Here is a 13,216-nt window from a genome sequence, read left to right as displayed (position 1 = left end):
ACACTGTATATCTCACTACATAATTGGTCCCTAAACAGAAATTATCTTTTTTCTCACTGCAGCAAACAATCTGTAAATTTTTCAATCCAAACACAATTATAACTTAATAAAAATTAACTGTTAACACTAAGCCTCCCAAAACGTCTTTGGCCCTCGAGAGTCAGGGTCATGGATTCAAGTGAGTCCGAGTGTGGCGATATGGTAAACTGGCAGAGACAGAGGACCACTGCCTCAGTTATTCTGTACTGGGGGTTCTTTGGTTGTCCGAAGATCTTCATCTCGCCTCGCACAAAAGCCCACCTCTGCTTACGTGTCCTCTCGTCTGTTGTAGTAGCCACTGAAGAATGTAAAAATACTGATAACCAGACACATCACCACAAACAGTGTCAGGGCGATCCAGAGAATTCGTCGACTCAAGGGAATCTTGGGACAAAACCGACCAAGAAGAACCAGGACCTCCTCCATCCTCCTGTGGAGACAAGGACTCATACAGTACACATCTGATACGTTCATTGCTGTCAACAGAGTACACTTTTACTGCAGCAAAAAAACAAACTCATCAAAGAGATCCATGTATTGAATGATGAGATGACGAGAATAATTTATACATTCGAAGGATTGGAAAATCTGATTGTATATTTGTTCATATGGCAGTTTACTCCTTCGAAATGAATTCTACCCTTTTCTTTTTGTTGTATATTTGACCATTCATGGATAGCGATATGCAAACTATGCTACTCTGTCAAGCTGTCAGAGCTACCATGGAGCCCACACTGTCACTAAATGCACTTCCCGAAGAAATATGTTTTTATCCGAAAAAAATGAACATCCAGCTTCCTGCAAGTGGCTAAAAGCTGTCCAAAATAACAAAATATATCTTAAAAGGTGAAAGGTTCATATAAATGCTGATGTGAATTTCTACCTCTTAACATTTGTTTTATCAAATGAGTTCTGTTAGAAGAAGCTCTTGGTGTATTTTAACTAATTTAATGCAGCAAACTGAAAGTTTAAGATGTGCCACATAGAGACAGGTCTTATTGAGATTTACTCTCACGATGTAGATGAGCTTCAGGTTCATTTTTAGTTTTTGCATTTTGAATGGAACTTGAAGACTAGTCATTTTGGTATGCTTATGTCAATACTGTCAAAGAACAACAAGCTGTACATTTATTTTCTTCTTAAAGCAACAGGTTCAGTTTACCTGCTTGTCCTTCTCTTCTTTCCGCTCTCTTCATCCTTATTCGATTCAAGCAATTTCTCTGCAGCGTCTTCCTCTTTCTGCTTCTCCTCCTGGAGCACTTTGATTTGCTTCTGTCCTTCTTGGAAGCTGCATTGACAAGGTTCAAATTAACCAACAAGATCTAAGGATATACAGTATTAATATTTACGTCCTATCATCAGGCAGTGACACACAACGTGGAATTTATTCAAAGTCTCTGTATACATAACATAATATACACCTGCACAACAAGTACAACATAACTGACGAGTCCCATAAATGTGGTGGTTTATGGTGAGAAACAACAATGTCATCATTGAATGTTTGCGTGTAGTTAAGGATGAGGAGAGACGGCCTCACCCTTTATTATACGACTCCTCCTCGATCTTTGCCTTGAGCTCGGCTCTGATCTCTGCTCTGATCTCTTCCAAGTTGAGTGGAGGTTTGGCTGGCACGCTTTCCTGCTCCGACACGCTCTTTCCACTGCATTGTTTCAGATGGGAAAGAACAATCAGCCTTGGACACCAACACCATCACAGCAGAGGTTATAAAACCGATAGGAGTGCACATTTAGGTTTCATCACAACACTGTGGCCTTGTTATATAACGGACAACCTGCAGCACTGGAGAGGCAGCGTGCATTACAGACACCACCGCAGGCGAGAACGTAAAAAAATGGAGCTGGCACTTTGCACATTTGTTTTTGCTATTCTTGTCTCCTCCCAGAACATCTCGACACTTGAGAGCGCCACTCAGGCTCTCTATTAAACCAGGATATGATTGGAGCCTTGTGCCTGGACTTTGTCAAACTCTTTGCACAAATGTTTAGATTACGACCCAGGATAGCATATCCATCAAGTGCAGCAGGGTTTGATTATTTTTTGTGCTGTCAGGGATATTTTCACCCCACTGGGGCTTTTCTCTACACCGTAAAACACATCCTGAAGGTCACATAAACAAGACAAAGGTCCCACTGCAGCACAACATGCTTTTGATAAGAATGATAACAAGTTCAGGTTGGTCTTGGCCCATTGTTTCAGGACTGTGTGGGGACCTTGGGAATCAAGCAATGGTATGTGTACACACTGTATGCATTCATGTGTTTATGTGTGCGTGCAAGAAAACACCATGACATGAAACATACCATTCTGCTGCTGGTTGGGCTTTCTCTGTGGCAGCGTTGCTTTTCACATCATTCGCTTCACACTAAAGAGGAGGGTGTTGAATATTTTGGAAGAAATTATTGCCTTCTTACAATAATACACAATAAACAGAAACCATCAAAGAAGTTTAGAGGGGAAATGCCTCTTGAGGGGGACTGCTAACAACTCAAAGACACCTATAATGTTACAAGAAACCCCAAATAGACTCTGCTGTTTGGGAATCGTTTTTTCATAACCTTATCACATTACAATACCTCCCTTTGACAGCAGTAGAGTAACAATACAAGCAGCATCATTTGGAAATAATAGAGTTAAGTACAATAATCTCAAACTTGTACTTAAGAGAATATATTTAGTTACTTGCCACCACTGACAAGTAATATAGATATGACCTGGATCAGAATTTAGAATCAGAATTTTATTATTATTAACCAGTAAATTACAATAATAGCAATATGAGACAAATGGTTTACGTTCAAAAACACAATTTTTACCCATTTTGAAATCAAAAGAAACAGAATGTCCTGAATAATGTCCTAAAAGCAAATGATTTCATATCTAAGTGATGACACACATTGTAGAAAGCTTTGACTCAGCAGTCAATCGGACACAGTGAGCGTCACTGCATTAAATGCTTGAAATGTAATTTCCCATCAGTTTCCGACAGGACAGGACAGGACAGGACAGGACAGGATGACCTACCAGGACAGGAAGAGCAGCACCAGCGGTCAGTCCTATGCTGGGGCCCGGGCCGGCTATGGCTGGAGTCTGACCTGGGATGTTCAGGAGGTTAAATTTAGGCACCACTGCTACGCTCACCCTACGTCTGGGCAGAGCCTAGTGAGGGTGAAAGGAGACAGAACATGTGCCAGTGGTAAGGATGCAAAATAAGAATTTAGGGATGGAAATTTTTTTTTCTTTTCCATAAACTACAACTACAAAGGCATGATGATGTCACCAAAAGAAGATTCATTATTTCATTAATGTAATAAGAAACACAAAAGAACGCATAAAACAGGACATTTTGACATTTTTAGTGTTAATTAGCCCATTTTAGCATGCCAACACGCTCAACCAAGATGGTGAACATTGTAAACAGTACAACAGTATATGCTTAGCATCACATTAACGTTTAGCGCTACATACAACCTCACAGAGCTGGTAGCATGACTCATAGTTTCATTACAAGATATCCACAAACACAAAAAAGTCTGACTGACTAAAAGTCCGAACATTCAATTTAAAACCATGTGAAACAGAGAAAATCATCAAATCTTCACATTGGAGAAGCTGGAATCAGAGAATGTGTTTAATAGATGACTTTTAAATGACAAGTAACCATTTATCAAAACGTTGTATTTTTTTGTTGATCTTAATATAATCGAATAATCGTTATTCAGCTATTATTATTTCAGCACAAAAAAATGGAAAAACTGAAGCACTTACCTTTCCCAGGGTGAGGGACATCGATCTTGATGGCCGTGGAACTCCATCATCTTTATAGACGCACAGAATACAGCATTAAATGAGCACAGAAACCATTCATTTCACGCTGGTATTGTTGCCAGAGCAGCAGTGAAGCTGCTCAGTGAGATGGTATTAAGATAGTCCCTGATAAAAATACTTTCATAGGGCAAAGCAGCAATAATGCTAAATGAAGATGCTTCATCAAACCTTGTCTGGATTATAAAGTTTAAAAATATTTTCCATTTATAAGCATGAAACAATTTGTAGAGAAAAGATGTAATGTTTCTGTGTTTAGCTGTGCTTGATGTGAATGTGGTCAATAGCACAGTCTTACCTCCAGCATCTACGGACCCTCCGTAACTGCGATTTGAATTCTGGTTGGCCAGCTTCTTGAACTCCATCAGCTCTGCGTGGTCCTTCTCATACGTCCTTTTCAGATTTTCCACATATTGCATCATAACCTCGGTGGCCTTGTTCATACGTTTCTCCTGTTGCACAAAGAAAATCAGTCCATATGGCAAGACAATATATGAGCACAGACACGTGACTAACCGAAAACATTTTAGCAGAGAGTTTAAACACAGGACTCTTCGTGAAAGGAGCTGTGAAGAAAGCTACAAAACAAGCTGAAATTTGACCTATTTAACTAAATAACTGCAGGCTTCCCATCAACATTGTGTTTTTGGCCACCTGATGAATATAAGTCCAGTATCAACTGGTGTACTCTTGTTTTATGGTTTGGTCTCCCCAAATAACCGTCTTTTTACGTTCAACTTTCTACACCAGCGCGTTGCTAAGTTTGTGTGTCAGCCGTTTGGAGCTGGGCAGGTAGTGTGCAGTGGGTTAATCGGAGGTTTTTGCTCAAAGCTGCTGACAGCTTTTGGGAACAGGGTTGAAAAGAGTAGTGAGACCAAACCATACAGGAGCATTTGTTGTAAAACCAAAACAGATGTTAAAATATGCACATAGCTCATGGAGAGAAATACCTTGTGGAAAAGACCTTATAGTTACAACATATCCTGCTTCATATATTTGAAAAGATTAAAATATATAAATGTGGCTGTCAAGAAAACACACTGAAAGTCAAGAGAATTGGTAAAGCCTGATAATTAGATTGTTATTTATAGATGGGTAGCAGTACAAGGAAAATATAAAAAAGGGCAGTCATTCATCAGAGTGGTTTGGGATTATAAATAGCGAAAGACCTTTGTGCTGCATAAACAGTAAATTTGCTCTTTAACTGATGTTTGGTTTGGCCGGCATGAGGTCAGCCATGACATCGGATAAAGATCTTCCCTATGATGTTTTTAAATGCTGCCAAACAGGCATCCCAGTGACCCAGAGACATCCTGAAAAAGACAGCATCTTTTAAACAATAAGATGTACTGTTTATTTACACAATGCAGCGTTCTCTTTATCTGTTCTGCATTCCCTCGGTTTGCATTGTCATCCGAATTGTGTTTGTATGACTGTACCTGTCGAACTGCTCCGACGATCTCTGATCTGCTGGAGAGTCGTGTGGCCAGCCGGTGCAGCACCGCCACAGTCTCTATGAGGCGCTGGTAGGCCTCACGCTGCTCCAAATTCTGCCACTGTGGCGAAGTCATCTGCAGGAAACAACAATTTTGTTACAACTCTCTCAGGAAAACAAAGTGTACATCAATGTCCTCTTCTGTACCTGGGATTGGACTCAGACAAGATAAATATTTCCTGTGGGACATTTCCAGGAAACATTAAAGAGACGAACGAGCACTAAAGAGCCAGAGGGAACTAATATCAGCTGCTGCGTTCGAGGGCTGACCTTCAGTGCTCCTTTGAACTCCTCCAGTTCTTTCTCTGTGTCTTCCTCAGTCAGGTTCCTCTCCCTCTCTGACTGTTTGAGCCGCATCTCCAGAGTGTAGTTGTCATTACGATATGCCAGTGACAGCTGGACAAATGCGTTCTGTGGGGAGGAAGTTACTGCAATGTAACACTTGGAATGGTACGTTAAACAGCACACTGCATACAGATGAACTGCTGGTGATGGCAACACACCAACTCAGAGGAATCCATAGAAAACTCTCCCACAGTGACAAATGAGAGCCAGTGCGGTTGTTTGCGTAATACTAATGTGCATTTTTATAGGTTAATGTGTGAGTGAATACCGAGCAGCCATGAGGGAAACACAGGGAACAAGCTGTGATTCTGACATTTGACCACTTGATGTTTTGCTGAGTTGATCAAAGCAAGTCTGCACAGTTTTCCGACATACACGGGCCACGACTGAGAGGAAATATATGACCTCTGACTGTCCTGATCCAGACGCATCCCAGTGGGAAAAGCGAGAGAGGCTGCAGGCCGAGCCCGACAGCGCCACTAATGTTTGCATTTTTCTCCACAGGAAATAACTCAAATGTCTCCTCGGTCTGACCAGGAACAGAAAAACGCTTTCCTGTTGACAAAACACCGTCACTCAGGCAGACCATTTTTGCAAAGATGTAATTAACTACTTTGGTAACAAAACTGATTATTATGAACATTGAGCAACGCACAGCAAATGTTCAGCAGTGAGTGGAACAAAAGATCAGAGTTCTCTGATTGAAACGGTGTTTGAACACAATTTACTGCTCAAAGTAAACGGATTACAGTCGGCAGTCTATCTTATGACCAATTGTATGAAGTCTCATGCACACAGTTAATTACTGCGGAGCATTTTGAAGGCGGAAATTAGAATGAGAATATTAAATTGAATATATTTTCTTCTGGGAAGCAGAAAATTATATGAGGCAAAGTTGTATTACTGTTTTTTTTGCTATATAACTAATTAAGTTGCTTTTAAGTAGTAAACGTATTTGCAAATAAAGCAAGTCTCTTAAACAGACCACCAAAGCGATTAAAAAAATATTATTATTAAAGGAATAGTTAAATCCAATTTTGGGAAATGCACTTTTTTGTTCTCTTGCCAAGTGTTAGATGAGAAGATTGGTACCACTCTATAGACTGGAAATGAAGGGAAACAACTAGCCTGGTTCTGTCCAAAGCTAACAAAGAGAAAATAAATGCATTTCCTCAATTCTAAAATGATTCATTTAAATTGCAGACAAGCACAAGCAAAGCACCACAGAAAAAAACAAAATCAACTGTAGCATGTATGGACAACACTTAATTCCTCACCATGAAAGATAACAATATGATGTTTTTGTGACTTTGTATCTTTACTTTTAGCAGAAATACTGTGTGAGAATCACCCAAAACCTGAACAGATCAGATACCAACCTCAACTTCTTTTTCAGTGAGAGGGGGTGCACTGGAATGAAATCAAAGAGGAACCGTTAGTATGGTGAGTAATGTACATACATGCGTCCACAGTAAAATGAAGATGTGTGATATTTTTATCAATTAGACAGGAAATGTTGATGCACACCAGCCTGGTAGACCTCGGTGGAGTTTGAGTTTTCTCAGCATCACATCTGAAATGTTTGGCATGGAGTCGAACTTCTCCTTTGCCTCCTCACTGCTGGCTGAGTTTGGAGAAGGTGGAGCTCCTGCAGACACAGAGATACACAAATCAGTCCGAAAGCAAATTACCTGTTATTTTTCTAATTAGGCTTTGATTCCAGTCTCAAGTAATTTGAGACCGATTTAAAATCAAGACTCAAGTGCTTTAGTCTACAAAAGACCACACATCTAGAAGGTGAAACTAGGTTACTTTCCCTGAACTGCAGCCACTGTGCCCACAAGTGGCAACAACGGGACAATAATGTATCCTGAAATGTAGCATTTCTTAATTTCTTTTCATTCTGATTTTCCTTTTGTAAGATGGCGGCGTTATTTCTTCTTTCAAACATGACATCGTCTCGCTATAGGTGACCTGTAAAACAAATGAGGCATTTGTACAGTTTCCTTCAAAGATGTGTTGATAGTTAATAGATTCTGTTTTTAAGTCAAAACCTGTGACTTTGTGTGTGATTGTCAAGTCAAATTGTCAGCCTGTCAAGTCTCAACTAAGTCAAGTATCAGTGACAGTGGAACTAAAGTCTCGAGTCTGAATTTTTGTGACATAGTTTCCAAGTCTACAGCTCCGTCTCTTTCCAAAACACACAAAACACATAGAACCATCTCATTGCATCTTCCTCGGGTGGTCTTTGGCTCACATACTTCTACTCACAACAATCATGCCATCTGCTGATGGAAAACGCAAACAGCATTTATTTCTCTGTTATGACATTGCCAGTAAATGGGGGGCACAGAGGGGGAAAAAAAACAAGAACAGATCATCATCATCATCATTTGCTGACTGGAACAGATTTTCCCTGAGATTCAGGAAGTGCACACCCTTGGCGACATTGCTGAACGTACTTGCTGAAAGTACTTTCTGTCTTACATGGCCGAGAGGGAAACCAATGACTGTTACCTCTTTCCTGTTCAGCAGCTTCACTCAAGTCCGGTAACTTGGATCCCACTATGCTTTGGTTACGCATCAGCTTGTGCTCCTGTATACACAAAAGCACACACGCATGAACACAAGAACAAAGCATTTACACAACATTTTACAGAAGAGGTATTTTACTACCAAAACAAGCAGTAATTAACCGAATGTGCTGAACCGATTCTTTACCTCTCTGAATTTAGACAGTTTCTGTACACCTCCCTGCTGAGTGGGGAGGTCTTTGTAGCCCGAGGACTTGAAGGCAGCATCCCTGGGCTTGTCTGAGAGGGTATCCTCCGCTGTAGGAGGGAAACTTGGGGCGCCATTTCTAGAATTGAGGGTGCCTACAGTATCCCAGGAAACAGCCCTCATAAGCGGAGGGAAGGCCCCGATCGTCTTGATCTCTGCTGTACAGGGGGCCTGTTGAGTAGGGGGTCGAGGGACGGGCTTGGCCACCCCTGTGGCCGGGGCCTGGTTGAGGTTTCGACCTGGACCAGGTCCCTCATCTGCTTTACCGACTGCTGGAGGACTTTTAGGTACAGCAGGATCACAGTTCTCCTTCTGAACAGCAAAACGGGGCGTTAGCGTCCCAGAGGACACTTTCCTCTTCTCAGAGGGCCTCCAGTCCACCAACAGTCTGTTGCCCTGAGGTTAGCAAGATAATAACTGCTATTAATACATTTAGCAATCATATTATATTAATAACCAACTTCACCTTGTAGATGTTGAGATATTTCTTGGGATAATTGAAACATTTGAGGGGATCAAAGTCATGAGGAGTTCATCTGGGAAGCAAGAATGTCTGTATAAAATGTAATGACAATTGCTGTCACTGCGACATTTCTGTCTGGACCAAAGTGGTAGACACGCTGACAATGCCATCCCTAGAGAGCCACGCCCCTGCTAGCATAAATAAAAACCTCTTTAAACTAAAGCAACCATTCAAAAAAGAAGTCAGTAAACATTTTTGCAACCTTTGGAAGTATTGAGATGTTTTCCATGTGTGTGGGAGTAGACTCTTGTTCTTTTGCATGACTTCCCTCTTCTACAAACCTCTCTATCAGATATAATACAAACCATATAAAGTTTGTTATATCTGTGTTAATAAAAAGAAACGGTGAGTGAATATGTTAATCTGACCTCTTGATCCTGTGTCGTCAAGTCAGGCTGATCTCGCACTGAAGGAACTTCCAGATGCTGCAAGAGAGGACAACATAGGACATTTTCTTATGTTTCTTATGTTAACAAATATTAATGAGACCATTTAAAAACACAGTAAAGGGAAATAAAATGAACTCTGCCAGTTTTAATAGGGGAAAATGAGCATGCGTCAAAAATATCTGCATTACAACTCACACTATCGTGAGCGAACAATCACTTCTTTACCTGACCAACCAACTGTGAGTTGACATAGGTTGCCTCTGTGGGTCCTCCAGCTGAAACAGCAGAACATGACCAACAAAATCATTCTTGCAAAGTCCAATGGACAAAAAGTGATCGAAAAATAAGGTAGAAAAGTTATAAATAAATCGCTAACAGTTGTTTTTAATAGTGCCTTACCAATTTGAGGAGCAACAATCAGTGAGCTGCTTCTAGATGAACACGGTGAGGATGACGGAGTTAGAGTTGGAGAAAGACCTGTGGGGAAAAAACCCAAAAATATTTGTGAATTAAACACATGACTTATTGAGTTCAATGTGACTTCCGACCTCTTTTACCTCAGAATGCTCAGAATCTCCCCCAAAAAATCTAGAAAACTAAGTGAAACTCACTAAGACAACAGCTCAAATGAGCTGCTATGTACTGCGTGTATATCTGTGTGTGTGTTTGTGTGTGTGTATTGCTACCTGTGGGTGAGTCAGTGAGGGAGCGGCGGCCGCGGCGTGTCAGGAAACGGTCGCTGACCTTCTTGGCCTGTTGGAGCAGATCCAGGTTCGTCTGTCGATCCTCCTCAGAGAGCTGCAGCTCCGGCAGCTGATCTTTCAGCAGGTCAATCACATTACCTGTGCTGTCTGAGAAAGAGAATACACACATGCACACACACACAAGCACACTTTTGTGGTTGTTTGTTTAAAGGCAAACGAAATGCAGTTATAGACAAGTCAATATGCTCGTTTGCTTCCTCAAACATTCTTTTAATTTTTAGATGATACATTTTGTACAATGACTCTTTGGGGAAAAGAAAATAACAAAGTCTGTGAGTGCTTTTGGATTTGAAGAGGATATTTCTCAGTATAAAGTCTCATGCCAATGAATAATTCACAGATGGATGTGAGCCAATAAATCAGGTGATGAGGTTCGGCCAAGTCAGGGATGTTTTTATCTCCTCTCTTCAGAGAAGGGCAACAAGTTAAACATCAAAAGTAATCTAAGCTGTAAAAGCATCTCAGGCATGCGGGAGGACACACAGATTTATCTCTCAGGACGCAGATGACCAAACTTAGTCGAAATGTAGTGAAGCTTCTTCGAATTATTTTGGCTTTATTCATCCTTGGAAAGACAGATCTTTCAACAAAGTTACAAATACCCACTTAAAAACAGTGACTTCAATTTGGTGCGGGACTAAAGCAAATGTTGCCAATGATAACATCAGAATAGCTCTCACAGTGTTGTGGCGATCTTTATATAATGGCAGCTGCAGTATGTGTGTGTGTGTGTGTGTCTGTATACAAAGTTTACCCACCGACAGTGGTGATGGGTCCTCCAGAGGAGTTTCTGGCCAGGCGAGCTCTGGGACTGTGTGGCCTGAGAGAGAGGAAACAGTAATGATACAGATACATTGTCCCCGTTTACAGCTTAAAAAAAAAGAAGAAAACTGTTGTAGTGTTTGAGATGGACGATTACCTGGTCTGCTCCAGAGGACGTCCATCTTGTTGGACAATAATGGCCTGCTGTGGGTAGACGATGGTGGGGGCAGTCATGACGATAGCTTGACTTTTGCCCGGTGTAGACTGTGCAAAAGAAATTGTAAAAAAACAAAAACACACGCAACAAAACAAACGTCAATGGTAAAACAAAGTTACAGCAATACTGGCATAGGTGCAATACATGTTTTCCTTTGTGTTGGAATATGCATTATTTTAGCACAATATTAACAGACAGACATAAAATGTATTAAAACTAGATTTTGACAAAAACAACAAGAACAAGATGGGGCCTCAGAAGTAGATAAAAGTGAAGTTCATATTGTGCTACAGTTGGGCATACTCCCAAACAAATGAACATTAAATCCAGTGACCACAAACAATGAAGGTGGGCGCCTTTAATGACCCTGAGAGGGGTTGGCCTCGGGGCAGTTAGGCACTCTGACCAGCTGGTAATCCAGATTTAACTGCAGTGACTCCAGACACATTTGAGCAAACACTAAAGATTTCCTTCCACTATTGTGGTCATCATAAACCGAATATTGATTAAATACTTCAACACATCTCTAAAAGTCGTGATAAATCACAGCGTTGGTTACATAGAGCTTTAGGTTGAGGGTGGGAAGAAAGACTCACTTCAAGGAGAATCTCCTCAAAATTATGTTTGATAAAAAAAGAAATGCTGAAGAAGTTTTGCTCAATGTCAAGTTGTAAAGGATCAGTCATTTGTTAGAAATAGAGACACAACATAACGAGTATGAATACCCCAGAGTGAAAATGAAAAAGAACAAATCAACACTCAGATAAAATATGTTCGGTGTGAACATTGTCATAAAAAATACGGGACTCACAAAAGACAGATTAAAAAAAGTAAATGGTGAAAATCAAAGCAGCGGAGGCAGAGACATCCAGACTTTTAGTCTTATGCGTGAGAATGCTAGATCCTACACCTCTCATACTGCAGGCCTTCTGTCCAGAGCCACAGACCACATTATATAACTATTCACAGGATCAATTGGACTCCTAGTGACATGAGTAAACCGGACTTCATGAATAAAATTGGTGAAGCACCCGTTCAACAATTCCACAGTTTCAAAAATGTGGAAAACTTCACATCTTCATAAATTATGGGTCATTCCATTCCTGTTCATTCCCAAATCCTTGTCCAACCATAATAAGAAAATAGGCAAGTAAACACAGACTGAGATCAAACACTAATTCCGTAAGAGCTCCTTTCAGCTTATCTTTGCACTAGAACCCAAATAAAAGGATTCCTGCTGGTGGTAAAGCTGCAGAAAGGCCACGGCCGTGCTGTAGTGAAGGTTGATACGTTTACAGTGTTGGCATATGCTCTGAAGATTTGATTAAACAGCTTCATTACATTCTGCAGAGATGCGTTATCTAGTCTCTGTGTTTATAAGCGACTGCAGCGGAAGACAATGTTCTCAGACTGCTGAACACTTTGCTGTCTGCAGGATGTTTGCTGATTTAACTTCTGAATCTGACCCCTTCAAAATTATACTCTCCATATACATGTGACATGCTGAAAAAGATATGCCTCTAATATGGGGATGTTTATGACTCAACGGGTCAGTTAACCCAAAGGAGAAAAAGATTTGAGGATTAAGAACAAGTCGTGAATCTGACGTAGACTTTTCTGAAGACCTTTCTTAAGAACAAACTTAAGATATTGGCAAATGAGGCAGAATGTCCTCTCACTTAGGAGGGATTGATCAAATGTTTTTACTGCTAAACTATAAGAAGCATTTTGAGGTTAAAGAAGAAACCTTGAGGGCAGACGTTCAGTAGCAACATTGACAGAATTTCCTCACCAGAGCCAAATGGATTATTCTGTGACCGATTTTATGGCCTCACATGCTTTTTCCAAAAACAGAATGTGCGTTTCAAAAAGTGACACTCACTGTACTGGGAGAGCTGGATGAACTGTCCAGCTCCTCGGGGGAATCCTCCTCTTCCTCAGGCAGTGTGGGCATGGTGTGGAGCAGTGGGGGGCGTGAGCGAGTGTGGGGGAAAATAAAAGGTCTCTCAACGTCGCAGGACTCAGCACAGGGCTCAGCACAGGACTCAGCACAGG

General features: G+C 40.9%; 2 protein-coding genes across 2 annotated transcripts in view; both read right to left on the bottom strand.

The window, feature by feature from the left end:
• Positions 1–9: 9 nt before the first annotated feature.
• On the bottom strand, positions 10–13,210 carry mrvi1 (murine retrovirus integration site 1 homolog). The gene is made up of 20 exons (XM_031846492.1): positions 13,044–13,210; positions 11,102–11,208; positions 10,941–11,002; positions 10,105–10,269; positions 9,818–9,895; positions 9,644–9,693; positions 9,398–9,454; positions 8,447–8,902; positions 8,243–8,321; positions 7,253–7,373; positions 7,105–7,135; positions 5,651–5,791; positions 5,325–5,456; positions 4,184–4,337; positions 3,829–3,878; positions 3,085–3,219; positions 2,364–2,425; positions 1,580–1,702; positions 1,202–1,327; positions 10–469 (listed from the first exon to the last, which is right to left on the bottom strand). Exons 1-20 carry the CDS (start codon positions 13,113–13,115, stop codon positions 307–309), a joined length of 2,364 nt encoding a protein of 787 aa, XP_031702352.1. The 5' UTR covers positions 13,116–13,210; the 3' UTR covers positions 10–306.
• Positions 13,168–13,216, bottom strand: part of LOC116382919 (uncharacterized) — a gene marked incomplete at its 5' end in the record, with an annotated part of 10,243 nt that continues 10,194 nt past the window's right edge. Inside the window, one exon of the mRNA XM_031846363.1 lies at positions 13,168–13,181. Coding sequence (XP_031702223.1) covers positions 13,168–13,181 — 14 coding nt within the window. The remainder of the gene's footprint in view (positions 13,182–13,216) is intronic.

Source organism: Anarrhichthys ocellatus, unplaced genomic scaffold (genome assembly GCF_004355925.1).
Source record: "Anarrhichthys ocellatus isolate YVR2014 unplaced genomic scaffold, GSC_Weel_1.0 scaffold6, whole genome shotgun sequence".
NCBI lineage: Eukaryota > Metazoa > Chordata > Actinopteri > Perciformes > Anarhichadidae > Anarrhichthys > Anarrhichthys ocellatus.
This window is presented reverse-complemented; position numbering and strand designations above follow the sequence as displayed.